Here is a 17,511-nt window from a genome sequence, read left to right on the forward strand (position 1 = left end):
CCTCCTCCCCTCCTCCCTTTGCAGGACAAGTCATTTAGGCCTGTGATCAGTGGACCCATGGATGACTGTACCACCAAAGTCAGTGACGCCATAGATACGCTATAGATAGAGTTTTAGGCCTGAGAGGCAATAAGGGAGAAATATGGAAATGTATTGAGTTAGAGGATCAGTCATGGTTGTATTGAATGGCAGAGAAAGTTTAAATTATTATTTTTGCTTATATACTCTTCAGGCCGTCTACTTTCTCTGGGCAATAATGTTCTCGATTTGAACATTGTGTTTGAAGACAATACTATCCATCTCTAGTGAAATAGCATGAGGCAGAGATTAAGTTTATTAAACTGCCAAAACATTGTAATTGAATAACATCCAGAGTTTTGTTTCAAATTGTATGCATTTTCTACATCTCTTTGTCAGCTAGCTGGGAATATTTGCACCGAGGTTGAATTAGCAACCAGATTTAATCATTGTGCTTGCTGTGGAGCAGTGGTTGCCTTTAGTACTTCCTTTGGTAATGCTAACATCACATTGGGTTTGAAATAGTACTAAGATGTGGGACTTTAACAAGTTAATTATAGGTCACTGAACTGTGCTCCTTGTTCAAAATCTAGTAGAATAATTATTGAAAATCTCTGAAAATTGTGAATGTTAAATTTGTACATCAGTGATGTTTCATATCATTTGTGTTTTGCTCCAATAGTTTGCTTGTATTTCAGGTGTGGCAATATACACCGGCATGGAAACCAAGATGGCATTGAATTATCAATCCAAGTCGCAGAAGCGTTCTGCTGTGGAAAAGTAAGGTTCTGTCTGTGCCTTGCATATCACTGAGTGGAATTGTTGACCCTGGGGTCTCAAATCTCTCCACTCGTACCTTAAGCTTATGCCCTCTAGTTTTAGAATCCTATATTCTGGGGGGAAAAAAACAATGAGCAGTCACTTTACCCATTCCGCTCATTTGATATACTTTAATAAGCATGCTGCACTCCAAAGAAAAAAAGTCCCAGTCGATCCAGCCTCTCCCTGAAACGTAAACCTGTAAATTCATGGTGACATCCTTAATCATATATAGTCTTTCCTTTGACTAGTTAGCATGTAACAAAAGCTTTTCACTGTACCCCAGTACACGTGACAATAAATGAACTAAACCAAACTGAACATCCTGGCGACACTCTTCTGCACTCTTTCCAACTTAATGACATCCTTCCTACAGCGGGCTGACCAGAACTGCACGCAATACTCCAGGTGTAGTCTCACCAAGACTTGCACAACTGCATTCGGATATAGTAACAAGGAACTGCAGATGCTGGTTTACACTTTTGCATCATGAAGTCTCAGCTTTTGTACGTAATATCCTTCTCAATGAAGGCAAGTATGCCAAACGCTTTCTTCGTTACCTTGTCCACCTTTTGCTTAGGAGCTTCAACACCAGCTCCTTTTTGATCCCAAAATGCCCTCGCCTTTTAGTATACCTAACACTGAACTTGCTACCTTCCATATCCTCCTCCTTGATGAATACCAATGCAAAGTACTTATTTAGTACCTCACCCATATCCTCTTGAGTCCAAGCATAAATTTCAACCTTTGGAAACTTTGGATTGAAAGAACTGTCAATGTTTAAGTTTGACACCCTATGCCAGGATCTTGACCAGAAATGTCAACAATTTGGATACCCATTATAAATGATATGCAACATAAATCAATGCTTGGGCCCTTGGTACTTACAATATGTATCATAGAGTCATACAGCATGGAAACAGGCCCTTCAGCCCAACTTGCCCACACTGACCAACATGCCCCATCTACATTAGTCCCACATGCATGCGTTTGGCCCATATCCTTCAAAACCTATCCTATCCATATACCTGTCTAAATGTTTTGTAAACTTAATGAAAGTACCTGCCTTGACCATGTCCTCCGGGAGTCCATTCCATATACCTTTGCGTTTAAAAAAAAAAGTTGCCCCTCCAGTTCCTACTAAACCTTTTCCCCTCATCTTAAACCTATGTCTTCTGGTTCTCGATTTCCCTACTCAGGGTAAAATACATTGTGCATTTACCCAATCTATTCCTCATGATCTTGTGCACCTCCATAACATTTTCTCTCATCTTACTGCACTCCAATGAATCAAGTCCTAGCCTGCTCTCTCTACAGCTCAGGCCCTTGAGTCCTGGCAACATTCACGTAATTCTTCTCTGCACCCTTTCCAGCTTAAAAACATCTTTCCTAAATGTGGCCTCACCAATGTCTTGTACATCCGTAACATGACCTCCCAATTTTTGTAATGCATACTCTGACTGATGAAGGCCTATGTGCCGAAAGCCTTCTTGACCAACCTATCAACGTGATGCCACTTTCAAGGAAGTATGTACCTACACTCCTAGATCCCTCTGCTCTACAACACTCCCCAGAGCCCAGTCATTCACTGTGTACCTTTCAAAATTGTAACACCTCGTACTTTTTTTTGTATTAAATTCCATTAACATAGTACTGGAGAGGGTGTAAAGTAGATTAACCAGGATGTTGCATGGGAAGGAAAGTTTTAGCTTTCACGAAGGATGGGAAAGGCCATGTCTATTCTAACTGAAATGAAGGAGGTTAAAAGGGGACAAAGAAACACAGAAACACACAAAATGGGTGCAGGAGGAGGCCATTTGGCCCTTTGAGCCAGCACCACCATTCACTATGATCATGGCTGATCATCCACAATCAGTAACCTGTGCCTGCCTTCTCCCCATATCCCTTGATTCCACTAGCCCCCAGAGCTCTATCTAACTCTCTCTTAAACTCATCCAGTGAATTGGCCTCCACTGCCTTCTGTGGCAGAGAATTCCACAAATTCACAACTCTCTGGGTGAAAAAGTTTCTTCTCACCTCAGTTTTAAATGGCCTCCCCTTTATTCTTAGACTGTGGTCCCTGGTTCTGGACTCCCCCAACATTGGGAACATTTTTCCTGCATCTAGCTTGTCCAGTCCTTTTATATTTTTATATGTTTCTATAAGATCCCCTCTCATCCTTCTAAACTCTAGTAAATACATGCCCAGTCTTTCCAATCGTTCCTGATATGACAGTCACGCCATCCCGGGGATTAACCTTGTGAACCTACGCTACATGCTGCACATGATTGAGATTTATACAATTATGAAGGGCATAGATAATGTTAGGGTTTGGGAAACTTATTTTCTCTTAATAGAGGTGAATAAAACTAAAGGGTGTAAATTTTGGATTAAGGAGTTAAAGGAGATCTGTGGAGGACCGTTTTGACTGTGAGTACCTAGAATACACTGCAGAGCCACTTATGATATTTAAGAAAGGCAAAGTACTGGAGTAACTCAGCAGGTCAGGCAGCATCTCCAGAGCAAAATGATGGGTGACCTTCCAGTCTGAAGAAGGGTCCTGACCTGAAACGTCACCCACTCTTCTCCAGAGATGCTGCCTGACCCGCTGAGTTACTCCAGTACTTTGCCTCTATCCTTGGTATGAACCAGCATCTCCAGTTCCTTGTTTCTACCAACTATATTTAAGAGTCTAGACAAGCACTTGAATTGTCAAGAGCAGGAATATAGAATAATTGCAAATGGGTGCCCACTGGTCATCATGACCATGGTGGGCCAACTTCATTGGAGCAAACATTGGCAAGTGGGCTGACTGGTGTGATGGCAGAATTCTGGGGCGACCTTGCAATTAATTAACCTGTGATCAGCTATTCTCCCCAGTTGTGACATATTATACACAACTGGTTGGTATGGCTCTGATCCAGAGTAATAGATGTCCTGCATAACTTCTGGTTTTCTTAACAGGTCAATGAATGCATTCCTCATTGTGTACTTGTGTATCCTGGTCAGTAAAGCGCTGATAACCACTGTCCTGAAATATGTATGGCAGAGTGACTCCATGAGAGATGACCCTTGGTTTAACATGAAAACACAGACAGAACGCCGGAAAAATAAGGTGAATGCCAATGTGAATTCTAATTTCAGCCTGAAATCCAGATAGAAATGCAAAAACAATTTGGGATTTTCCATATCGCTGGTACTCTTTGCACTTATCTAAAGCTGCTGGTGAATCAGCTGCAATATTAGCTGCTCCTTAGAATATAAAGCATTGAAGAGTTTCCAGCAGTCTTTTACTTCAGCAGTTGAAATTGAAGAAAATCGGCATTTCCACATAGTTCTGAAACATTTAAATGTAGTATTTTCTTAACCTTTTGGAACAATGTCCAGTTCAAACATGTCTAGATTATGCACGTTTTTACATAGCATGCAGAATCTGGCACGGTGCAGCAACAGGCTCTTTGGCCCACAATGTCTGTGGCAAATGTAATGCCAAGATGAACTCAGCTCATTAGTCTGCATGTGATCCTTATCCCTCCATTCCCTCATATCCATGTCCCTGTCCAAAAGTCTCTTAAACACCACTATCAAAACTCTCTCCACCACCACACCTGGCAGCACATTCCAGGCACCCACCACCCTCTGTAAACAAAATAAAACTTATCTTGCACATTCCTTAAAACTGCCCCATTCACCTTAAAGCTGTGCTCTATTCTTTGATATTTCTACTGGAGAAAGGTACTCTATCCTAATATGCCTCTCATAATTTTATGCACTGTATCAGGTCTTCACTTAACCTCCTGCATTTCAGAGAAAACAACACAAGTCCATCTAACCTCTCCTTACAGCAGCCTCAAATCCAGGCATAATTCTAGTACATTTTAACTGCACTCTCCAAATCCTCTACATCAATAGAAAAGGGGCAACCAGAACTGTACACAATATTCCAAGTGTGACCTAACAAAGTCCTATAAAGCTGCATCATTGCTCTTGTACTCAATGCCCCAACCAATGGCAGCATGCACACCATGTGCGTACTTTATCACTTTATCTAATGATATTTATGTTGGGTATCATTGAGCCAATACAGGTAGTCAAAGACAGAGGTCATAGTGGGAATGAGATGGGGAATTCAAATTGGAGGTGAGGATAGGAGGGTCAGTTGGACGTTCAAGATTACCCCATTGGACTCGACCAAGGTGCTATGCAGAGTGGTCATCTTACTTGCAATTGGCTTCTTCAGTGTAGGGGGGGGACCATATCATAAGTATTGAATGTAGATTTGGAAGTGTCTCTCCTTCACCTAGGGATCTTGGATGACGGAAGAATAGAGACAAAATGATTGGGTAGTTGCATGGAAAAAGCAGAATAGGAATGAAGATCCCCTTTGTCTTTATCTTTCTGCTCCTCAGGGCCACATTTGACTGATCATCCCACATAATTTAGGCCAATGTCAGTGGTATAATAATGCTCAACACATCTTTCCTCTTTTCACCAAATAGACTGCATGCTAATCCCCAATTGACTTTGCAATTTCAACCAACCATTCCCTTCCCCTCTCTTTGCTCATTCCCATGCAGGTATGGTACAATACTTGTCCATTTGTCACATCACAGAGTTATACAGTGCAGAATCTGACCCTTTTGCCAGCTCGTCCATGTCAATCAAGATGCCTTCTTGACCAAATCCCATTCTGTTGATTATTCCTGTCAACTTTGTAATATATTAAATAATTGGATTATTGTGATATTGCAGTGTTTCGAATTTATAAACAGATTTCTCAAGGTTTGGTAGCAATGCCCAAGTTTGAAAGTTCTTATGGAAACAAAAAATCTGCAATGCAGTTTCTGAGTTACCTTTTCTGTTTTTTCCTAGTTCTTGTCATCGTTTACAGATTTTCTGGCCTTCATGGTTCTGTTCAATTACATTATTCCAGTCTCCATGTACGTCACTGTGGAAATGCAGAAGTTCCTCGGCTCCTACTTCATTACTTGGGATGAAGAAATGTTTGACGATGAACTTTATGAGGGACCAACAGTAAATACATCGGATCTTAACGAAGAATTGGGGCAGGTTGGTTGATTGAAAATTATGATATTGGAGAAACCAGGAACTGCAAATACTAGTTCACACAAAAGGATCCAAAGTGCTGCTGTGACTCGGCAGCTCTGAAGAACATGGATAGGTGGCATTTTGGGTTGTGACCCTTCTTCAGACCTGAAATGTCACCTATCCAAGTTCTCCAGAGGTGCTGCCTGCCCCGCTGAGTTACTCCAGCACTTTGTGTCCTTGTATGATACTGGAGACTTTTGTTTTAGCCAGAAAGAGATGATGAGCTAGGATTTTGCCAGGAGCTCATCAATAACGGCATGCTGCCTTCAATCTACTGCAGTGGATTTTTTAGATTTTAGATTTAGAGATACAGCGCGGAAACAGGCCCACCGAGTCCGCGCCGCCCAGCGATCCCTGCACATTAACACTATCCTACACACACTAGGGACAATTTTTACATTTACCCAGTCAATTAACCTACAAACCTGTACATCTTTGGAGTGTGGGAGGAAACCGAAGATCTCGGAGAAAACCCACGCAGGTCACGGGGAGAACGCACAAACTCCGTACAGGCAGCGCCCATAATCAGGATCGAACCTGAGTCTCCGGCGCTGCATTCGCTGTAAGGCGGCAACTCTACCGCTGCGCCACCGTGCCGCCTTACCGACTCTCTACTGAAAGCATTTGGTTAACTGGCTCACCAATAATAATCTATTGTAAACCAGGACTGAGATGTGAAAAACTGAGTAAGAGAGGGACTTGGTCCTTTGTTCAGAACATTGACTTGGTGGTTTGGACTCAGAAATTACTTACTGATACAAGACAGAAGGTTGTGCTGGAAGGACACTATCTGGCTGGTGGTCTGTGACGAGTGGAATTCTGCAGGGATCTGTGCTGCAACCTCTGCTGTTTGTGATATATATAAATGTCTTGGATGTAAACGTAGACAAATTGGTTAGTAAGTTTGCAGATGACACCAAGGTTGCTGGAGTCGCAGACTATGAAGAAGGCCATGGAAAGTATATAGCGGCATCTTGATTAACTACAGAAATAAGTGAAGACATAGCAGATGGAGTTTAATCCAAGCAAAGGGCGGAATGGTGGCGCAGAGGTAGAGTTGCTGCTTTACAGCGCCAGAGACCCCGGTTCGATCCTGACCATGGGTGCTATCTGTATGGAGTTTGTACGTTCTCCCCGTGACCTGTGTAGGCTTTCTCCGGGTGCTCCGGTTTCCTCCTACACTCATGACCTCCAGGTTTGTAGGTTAATTGACTTTGGTAAAACTGTCTCTAGCATGTGCAGGATAGTGTTGCTGTGCGGGGATTGCTGGTCGGCGTAGACTTGGTGGACTGAAGGGCCTGTTTCCGCACTGTTTATCTAAACTAAACTGATGCCTCGCCAACTGTCTGTCCTTTCCTTCTTTGTATTTTAATTGTATATGTTAAATTAATCTTTTTAGTGTTCTTTAGCTTGTTTTATGTGGGGGATGGGGGAAACTTTTTCAAATCTCTTACTTCGACGGAGATGCAATTTTTTTCCGTATCGTATCTCCCTCCGCACTGCGGCCTAACATCGAGGAGCTGTCGGCCTTTGCTCGAGACCGATTTTGAGAGCTCCGCCGCGGGTGCCTGTGGACTTACCATCACGCAGCTGGTGATCCCTTTGCCAGGGGTCGACCTCGGAGCTCCAACCGTGGGTGCTTGCGGACCTAACATCACGGAGCCCGCGGTCTCTGGTCAGAGACCGACTTCGGGAACTTCGAGCCACGGGAGTTCCGATCGCCCCGACGCGGGGGTTCCGATTGTTCCAACGCGGGAGCTTCGATTGCCCCGACGCGGGAGCTTCGATCGCCCCAACGTGGGAGCTTCAACCGCTGGCTGCGGGAGCTTCGATCACCCCGATGGACGGTTCGACTGCCCCCACCGTGGGAGAATAAAGCGGAAGAAGCTTGAACTTTTTTGCCTTCCATCACAGTGAGGAATGTGGGGAATCTGCTGTAGTGGATGTTTATGTTAACCTTTATGTAGTTGTGTGCCTTGTTGCTTTTTTTTCCATATGGCTGTATGGTAATTTGCATATCACTGTACCATAATTGGTGCATGTGACAATAAAAGTCCTTTGAAACCGTTGCCTTTGAACTAAAAGTGTGAGGTGTTGCACTTTGGGAGGTCCAATGTAAGAGGAAAATATATAATAGATGGCATACCTTTTACAGCATCTTGGGCCCATCTGTAGCTCTCGGAAAGTGACATCGCTAGTAGATGGTGGAAAAGAAGGCGTATGCTTCACCCTCAAAAATCATCAACAAACTCAGAACTCATCCAGAACTCCGCTGCCCGTCTACTCACCCACTCCCCGATCCGTGACCATATCACCCCCGTCCTTTACAAGCTCCACTGGCTCCCCATCCCCCAGAGAATCCAGTACAAAATCCTCCTCATGACCTACAAAGCCCTCCATAACCTGGCCCCATCCTACCTGACTGACCTCCTCCACAGACACACTCCAACCCGTAACCTCCGCTCTGCTGCTGCCAACCTCCTGTCCCCCCCATCCGGACCAAACTCAGATCCTGGGGGGACAGGGCTTTCTCCATCGCTGCTCCCACACTCTGGAACTCACTACCCCAAACCGTCAGAGACTCCTCCTCACTCACCACATTCAAAACATCACTGAAGTCTCACCTGTTCAGCACTGCCTTCAATCACTGACCGTCACCTCACCACCTTTTTCCTTTTCTCTTCGTTTACTTATTTATCTATTTATTTTCTTTTATGTTTTAGTAAACCTTGTAAAGCGTCTTTGAGTGTTTAGAAAAGCGCTATATAAATGTAATGCATTATTATTATTATTATGCTTTCATTTGATGGGACATTGAGAGAAGAGTCAGGAAGTCATTATGCAGCTTTATGCAGAGGATCATTGGGACACAGCTGCCAGCCCTGGAGGACATCTACAAGGCACGCTGCCTCAGGAAAGCCACCGGCATCTACAAGGACTCCACACACCCGTGCCACCGTCTGTTTGAACTACCTCCATCTGGCAGACGGTACAAGGCCTTCTACGCCCGCACCTCCAGACTACGGAACAGCTTCATCCCTAGAGCTATAGCTGCTCTGAATTGGTCCTGCTGAGAGCCCCCCATGATCTGTCTCTGCCCCCAGGGTCATCTGGCACAACTGACTACCTGCATGAACCTTTTTTTGCACTTTACCTCGTTCCCCCTTTTTCTTTTTCCTTTCACCCCCTTCTTGTTGTTTGCATGTTCGCCGTGATTTATTTAATATTTGATTTGATAGCATCGATATGGAAGCGACAATCAAAATCTGGTTGTACTTGTACAATGTACTTGTACAAAGGGTCTCGACTCGAAACGTCACCCATTCCTTCTCTCCTGAGATGCTGCCTGACCTGCTGAGTTACTCCAGCATTTTGTGAATAAATACTTTTGATTTGTACCAGCATCTGCAGTTATTTTCTTACATGACAATAAAGGCTATTGTATTGTATTTATAGGATTATGGTGAGACCACATTTGAAGTATTGCTTGCAGTTCTGGTCGCCCCATTACTGGAAGGATGTAGAGCTTTGGAAGAGGTACAGATGAGGTTTACCAATATGATGTCTGAAATGGAGGATATTAACTACATGGAGGCGTTGGACAGATTTGGATTGTTTCTCTGGAACACAGGAAATTGTGGGGAGACATGATCGAAGTATATACAATTATGAGAGGCATAGATAGGGGGGTAGACAGTCACAACGTTTTATCCAGAAAGGAAATATCAAATACTAAAGGGCATAGCTTTAAGGTTAGAGGGGCAAAGTTTAAAGGAGATGTGAAGGGCAATTTCTTTAAATTTACATAGAGGGCAGTGAGCACCTGCAAGCACCACCATGCACTGCCTGGGGTGTTGTTGGAGACCGATACGATTGTGGCATTGAAGAGGCTTTTGGCTAGACACAAGGTGGCGCTGCAGTAGAGTTGCTGCCTTACAGCAAATGCAGCGTTGGAGACCTGGGTTCCATCCCGACTACGGGTGCTGTCTGTACGGAGTTTGTAAGTTTTCCTGTGACCTGCGTGGGTTTTCTCTGAGACCTTCGGTTTCCTCCAAAAGATGTACAGGTATGTAGGTTAATTGGCTTGGTAAATGTAAAAACTGTGCCTAGTGGGTATAGGATGGTGTTTATGTGCGGGGATCACTGGTCAGCACGGACCCAGTGGGCCGAAAGGGCCTGTTTCCGCGCTGTATCTCTAAACTAAACTAAACATGCATATGCAGGAAGTGGAGAGATATGGATTATGTGTAAGCAGATAAGAGTTGGACTTGGCATCATGCTCAGTACAGACATCGTGGGCAGAAGGGCCTGTCCTTGTGGTATGCTGTTCTATGTTCTAGAAGGTGAATCAGAAGTGGGGAGGGACAGGGTTTCAAGGAGGAGGGAAATTAATTTGGGATGAATGGATTGAAGAGAAGATTGAGAGGAACAGTTGTATTAAGGGATTTAAAAAATATTGTCTCTGGGATTATCCAGTGAAATGAAAATGAAATACATGCAAAACTGCCACAGACTGAATATTTGAAACCAAAGACACACAGCATAATTGCAGAGACAAACAGGCTAATAATCTGAATCATTTTGGAACATGTTTTATTTTGCCATTCCTGACTAATTAACACTTTGTCATTAGTTTAAATGTACACACCAGAGTTAGTTAATGATCTGGTTTCTGTTGGATTAAAAACAAAATTAAATGAGAAAGCTGGCTCGATATGCATTCAATACTGGCCAGGCTCTGATTATCATTATCTCCTGGCACAATCATAAACGCTCTAAATTATGGTCTCCATGTGATCACTGTCTTTTGCTGAGCCTGGCTGACATAACTGACATCTTGTACGAGCTAGAATTGTATTCCACCTTTGTACAAAGGAAAAGTAAGTTTGAAAAATAAAATACCACAGTTACACCTGTGAATTATATCATAGCTTGACTGCATCTCATCTCTATTTATCTGTAATAATTAATAGCCCTGACTACCAAATATTTTGCTGCCCCCTTCTCTTCATCAGCCCATATGTAGATCCAGACGTGGCTATTCCAAGGTACATTTTTAACCGTATGCTCTAACAGCTGGAACTCTTGAGAACGAGTTGGGCCATCACAGTACAAGACTTTGATGAGCCTGCACTTAAAATATTACGTGCCGTTCTGATCTCCATACAATTCGTACTATTGGAAGGTTATGTCTTAATCTTGTCCTTCTAATAAAATGCAGATCAGAATTGCATATAATGTGACTAAGCCTGAGAGAGTGCAGGAAAGATTCACGAAGATGTTGCTGGGACTGGAATGTTTGGGCTGAGGAACTGGTTCCCTCAATCAATAGAGACTGAGCGGTGAAGGGCAGATACAGTCGGGGCATTTGAAAGATTTTTAGATGGGCATATGTGTGTACAGGAAATGGAGTGATATGGATCATCCAGGTGGGGGAGATTAGTTTAACTTGGCATTGTGTTTGGCACAGACATTGTGGGCCGAAAGGACTGTTCCCATGCTGTAGTGTTCTATGTAAAGTGCATCAGGAAATTATATTGACCACTGATCGTAATTAATTAATTGCAGACATAAGGAATCTGGGCAGGATTAGGCCATGTGCCCATTGTTGGATGATCCCTAATTTGAAACTATGCTCCTTAGAGTAGGTCCCCACCGAAAGAAACGTCTCTCAAAATCTACCCTACGACATGTCAGCCAGATGTGGTTAGAGGTATTTTCCTTGGTGAGATTAAATATTGCATTTGTAATGAAAAGTTTTGCAAATGTAATCCTGAAATGGATCAAGCAGAAATTCCATGGGCCACATCTTTGCCTTTGGAACTGATGTGCTACAATGCTGAGAACTATATTATGCACATCGTATCTTAGCCTTTGCTCCATTTATTGTACTTTAGTTTGACGTCATTTTATTTATGTATAGTATTATCTAATCTGTTTTGATCGTGTGCAAGTTACAGTTTTTTACTATACCTCGGTATAATAAAAAACCCAAACTGAGTGCTACGATTCTAACTGGTGGCTTGGAAATGGTCCATGGCTGAACCTAATCTTAATTTTGATCATTTTTCCTTGTTTCCATCACAGGTCGAATATGTTTTCACAGATAAAACGGGAACCTTGACAGAGAATAACATGGAGTTTATTGAGTGCTGTATTGATGGCCATGTACATGTATCACAATCTATCCCCAATGGACAAAGCTTTTACAGCCACATAGCAATTGATTTCATTGATGCACCTGTGGGAGTGGTGGATCGGGTAAGACAGAGATTCATAATCAGCTGGAGGAATGGATTGAACTATTGAATTGCACTTTCTTTGGAATATCAGTGGACAGTAAAGCAAAAGACTATGACTCAAATGTTGCAAATACTGAAAATCCTCGAGAGCCTTTGTCTCTAATTCTACTCTATCATCCCTTGTGTTTATGATAAAGTCAGATGCAACTATCTCTCTTTAACTATCTTTACATTCAAATCCGCTCCACATATCTTTCCCCTTAATGCAAGCCTCTGGTTTCTTGATACTGGCCCCTCTGCGAAGGGGAGAGGTTTTTCACTATCTGCAATGATGAATGTCCTACGTATCATGACATCCTGACTCTTGCACTCAATGCCCCAACCTATGAAGGCAAGCATATCTTATGCCTTCTTTACCACTCTTAATTACTTGTGTTGCCACTTTCAGGGAGCTGTGGACTTCAAGATTCTTCCGCACATCAATGCTGTTTAAGGTCATGCCATTAATTGTATATTTTCCCCTTACTTGCACCCTCCCATATTGTAACACCTTGCACTTGCTCAGATGACATTCTATCGGCCATTTTCCCACCCATTTCTGTAGCTGATCTATGTTTATGTCAAATAATTTATATATTACAGACAGCAGAGGTCCTGGCACAGATCCCTGTGGATTGCCACTGGTCACAGATCTCTAGCCTCAATATTGTCCTTGTCTTTTATCAGTAAGCCATCTCCTAATCCATTCGACTGAGTTACTGTTAATCTTTGCATCTGAATCTTCCGAATCAGCCTACCAGGTGTCTTTATCAAATGCCGTACAAAAATCCATGTCGACAACATTCACCGCCTTACCCTCGTTGATCACTGACGCTCTCCCTCTTCAAAAATCTCGATCAGGTTAGTAAGACATAACCTGCCATGTACAAACCTATGCTGACTGTCTCTGATTAATCCATTCTCTTTCAAATGGAAGTAAATACTATCCCAAAGAATCCTTTCCAATAGCTTCTCTACCCCTGATGGGAGTCTCAATGGCCTACAATTCCCTGGATTCTGTGCTTCCCATCTGAAATAAAGGAACAACATTAGCTACTCTCCAGTCCTCTGGAACCTCGCCTGTGGCTAGAGTAGATGCAAAGATTTATCAAGGCTTCTGCTACCTACTCTTTTGCCTCTCTCAATAACCTGGGATAGATACCATCAAGTCCTAGGGATTTGTCCACCTTAATGCTTTAAGAGCCCCAACACCACTTTAGAGTCATTGATTGATACAGTGTGGAAACAGACCCTTCGGCCCAACTCACCCACACCGGCCAACAATGTCCCAACTACCCTAGTCCCACTTGCCTGCACTTGGTCCATATCCCTCCAAATCTGTCCTATCCATGTACCTGTCTAACTGTTTCTTAAACGCTGGGATAGTCCCAGCCTCAACTACCTCCTCTGACAGTTTGTTCCATACACCCACCACCCTTTGTCCCCCTGGATTCCTATTAAATCTTTTCCCCTTCACCTTGAACCCATGTCCTCTGGTCCTCGATTCCCCTACTCTGGGCAAAAGACTCTGTGCACCCACCTGATCTATCCCTCTCATGATTTTATACACCTCTATAAGATCCCCCCTCTTCCTCCTGCGCTCCATAGAATAGAGACCCAGCCTACTCAACCTCTCCCTCTAGCTCACACCCTCTAGTCCTGGCAACATCCTTGTAAATCTTTTCTGAAACCTTTCAAGCTTGACAATATATTTCCTATAATATGGTGGCCAGAACCGAACACAATATTATAAATGCGATCCCACCAACGTCTTTCCAACTGCAACATGACCTCCCAACTTCTATACACTTTCTTAATCTTAAATTACTCTTGCATTTTCCTCGCTGTCCCCGGCCCTTTTCCTTAAACAGAAACAAAGTTATCACTTAGTACCTTGACTAAATTCCCAGACTCCAAGCACAAATTCCCTCCCTTATCCTTGAGCGATTCTGCCTTCTCTTTGATTATCCCCTTGTTTGTAAATGTAGGTAATAAAAGGTTTGGGATTTTTTAAATCCGACTTGCCAAAACCATTTTGTGGCTCCTCTTATCACCTTTCATTAAAGGCCCTTCCTCTTTTTTGTTTTTATTTTTGACCAAATTTACATCCTCTTTGGTCATCTAAGGTTCCCTGACCTTGCCATATTTATCCCTCCGCCATACTGGAACATGCTGGTTCTGAACTACGATCAACTTTGATCAGTGTTTGATTTTAGTTCAATGAATGTTTCAATAGCCAGAGGAAGGGTTGTCTGTGTGGGCAGTTGTTATTTTCTATAACTTATCTTGATGAGACTTTGGAAGAAACAGTCAATTAAATCTCCTTCTCTTACATTTCACAGGCCAGTTGATGCCATTACCTTGAGACTGAATTCTTCCAATTTGCGGTGTGCTGTTTAGAAAATAATTATTTTGTTTTATGCTATTTAGATACATTATATATAAGGATTGTGGCATCAGGGATAATGGCGGATTGACAATGACTACACCGAGACTCGTGTTCGGGTGAACTCGCTTGATATGGTTTATTTATTGTGAAGAATGAAAGTGACGAGAATATTTGGGGGGGGGGGGGAGGGGGGCGGGGGCGTCTATGAGCAAATGAGTAGGTACTAGCCATCTTGGGCTTGTCCCAACAGCTCATTCTTGCCTCACGTCGGGGTGCCGGCATTCTGAGGCTTTTCCTGTCAGCTCAGTCTTGACATCTGAGGAGGCACTGTCTGTCTCGGGTTTGTCGGGCAGCTCAGTTTTGACATCTGAGGAGGCGCTGTCTGTCTAGGGTTTGTCGGGCAGCTCAGTCTTGACATCTGAGGAGGCACTGTCTGTCTGGCAGCTCAGTCTTGACCATGAAGAGAAGGTCCTGGCAGTCTCGGTCTTGTCCCAGAGGCTCGGTCTTGGCCTCAAAGGAGCCTGTTGCCATCCAACAATTGTCCTGCTGCTCAGTCCTGACCTCAAAGGGAGAGCTGGCTGTCTTGGCCTTGTCCAGTGGCTCATTATTTTCCTTGTAGAGGAGGAACTGGCAGTCTTGGGCCTGTCCCAGCAGCTCAGTCTTTGCCTCAAAGTAGTTGCTGGTAGTCTCAGGTTTGTCCCAACAGTTCTGTCTTGGCCTTGCTGAGGGGATGCCGGTGGTCTCTGGCTTCTCTCAATAGGTCAGACCTGGCCTCAAAGGGGACACTGGCTGTTTTGGGCTTGTCCTGGCAGCTCAGTTCATGCCTCAAAAGGGGTGCAGTAATCTCAGGCTTGTCCCTGCAGTTCACTCTTGCCTCAAGAGCAGATGCTGGCCGTCCTAGCAGCTGAGTCCTGAACCTCAAAGAGGAGGCTCTGGTAGTCTCGGGCTTGTCCTAGCACCTCGGTCTTTGCCACGGAGGTGATGCTGGTCATCTTGGGTTTGAGCCGGTGGCTGAGTCTTTGCCTCATGAGGAGATGTCGGCAGACTCTGGCTTGTCCTGGCTGCTCATCTGTACAATCCATGTGCGGATGCAGTCCCTTGTTTGTCGGCAGGTGAGGAGACACTGCCGGTCTTGGGCTTTTCCAGGCCTCTCGGTCTTGGCCTCAAAGGATTTGCTGGCTGCCTCAAGCTTGTCCCGGCAGCTCTTGTCTTTCATCAAGCCTGCAAAAGAAAAACAAAAGAAAAGAGCTTCCCCCACTCTCCTTTTGCCTGGAATTGCCATGGCTTTTAAGGTGGAGGATGATGAGTTGTAGGTGGGCCAATCCAATTAGAGCTGTTGTCTCAGCTCAACCCAGACCTCTGTCCAGGATGCCAGTGCTGCCTGGTGCTGAGGGTTGCCTTTCCCCGGCCCATGCTCTCTCTCTCTCTCTCTCGTTTATTATATGCTTTACAGTGTACTATGTTTACACATCCTGTTATGCTGCTGCAAGTAAGAATGTCATTGTTCTATCTGGGACATATCTGGACTCTTGATCTGTCTGCCGATGATGGTGATCAGAGCAACACACCAGGGAAGAGATGCGGTCTTAGGATAAATAAATGCCAAGTACAGAGCAAATAGGTGTCTGACCAACCACTGTTTACTTAGCTGTTATCGATTTGGTTGTTTTACTTGCAGGGAAGAGAGGAGTTGTTTTTCCGTGCGTTGTGCCTTTGCCACACAGTCCAGGTGAAGAGGGAAGACCAGACAGATTATCCAAAGCAGCAACAGGAAAATCGAAGATCTTCCGTTTATATTTCCTCCTCGCCAGATGAGATTGCTCTGGTGGAAGGTGTAAAGAGGTACTGAAAAGTGATTTAATTATACATTTTTGTGTGGGAAGGTGGTGGGGATTTGTGTGAAAGGTGAGAATTATTATTTTTTCCTTCTCACTGATACTGATTTCTATTCATTAGTACACAATGCTGGAGTAACTCAGCAGGTCAGGCAGCATCTCAGGAGAGAAGGAATGGGTGACGTTTCGGGTCGAGACCCTTCTTCAAACTGATGTCAGGGGGGCGGGACAAAGGAAGGATATAGGTGGAGACAGGAAGATAGAGGAAGAACTGGGAAGGGGGAGGGGAAGAGAGGGACAGAGGAACTATCTAAAGTTGGAGAAGTCAATGTTCATACCGCTGGGCTGCAAGCTCCCCAAGCGAAATATGAGGTGCTGTTCCTCCAATTTCCAGTGGGCCTCACTATGGCACTGGAGGAGGCCCATGACAGAAAGGTCAGACTGGGAGTGAGAGGGTGAGTTGAAGTGCTCAGCCATCGGGAGATCGGGTTGGTTAAGGTGGACTGAGCGAAGGTGTTGAGCGAAACAATCGCCAAGCCTGCGTTTGGTTTCGCCGATGTAAAGAAGTTGACATCTAGAGCAGCGGATGCAACAGATAAGGTTGGAGGTTGAACTTCTGTCTCACCTGGAAAGCCTGTTTGGGTCCTTGGATGGAGCTGAGTATATATAATTATATATATTCATATAATTACACACACACACACACGCACACACACACACACACACACACACACACACACACACACACACACACACACACACACACACACACACACACACACACACACACACACACACACACACACACACACACACACACACACACACACACCTCGAGTTTCTTGTGATTTCCTCTAATTGTTTGTTTAGCAACCTTTCTCTCTCTCTCTCTCTCTGTCTCTCTGTCTCTCTCTCTGTCTCTCTCTCTCTCTCTCTCTCTCTCTCTCTCTCTCTCTCTCTCTCTCTCTCTCTCTCTCTCTCTCTCTCTCTCTCTCTCTCTCTCTGTCTCTCTCTCTCTCTCTCTTTTATTTATATATATATATATATATATATATATATA

The 17,511-nt window shown here is 44.0% G+C and overlaps 1 protein-coding gene across 8 annotated transcripts in view; it reads left to right on the forward strand.

Annotated features, from left to right (window-relative positions):
• Positions 1-17,511, forward strand: part of atp11a (ATPase phospholipid transporting 11A) — a 134,439-nt gene that overhangs the window by 35,966 nt on the left and 80,962 nt on the right. For all 8 annotated transcript variants that reach the window (XM_078402883.1, XM_078402884.1, XM_078402885.1 and 5 more), the window contains exons 10-14: positions 717-798; positions 3,802-3,952; positions 5,710-5,907; positions 12,034-12,207; positions 16,295-16,458. In XM_078402883.1, the coding sequence (XP_078259009.1) occupies positions 717-798; positions 3,802-3,952; positions 5,710-5,907; positions 12,034-12,207; positions 16,295-16,458 (769 nt within the window). The remainder of the gene's footprint in view (positions 1-716; positions 799-3,801; positions 3,953-5,709; positions 5,908-12,033; positions 12,208-16,294; positions 16,459-17,511) is intronic.

This window comes from Rhinoraja longicauda, chromosome 7, assembly GCF_053455715.1.
Source record: "Rhinoraja longicauda isolate Sanriku21f chromosome 7, sRhiLon1.1, whole genome shotgun sequence".
Taxonomy (NCBI): domain Eukaryota; kingdom Metazoa; phylum Chordata; class Chondrichthyes; order Rajiformes; family Arhynchobatidae; genus Rhinoraja; species Rhinoraja longicauda.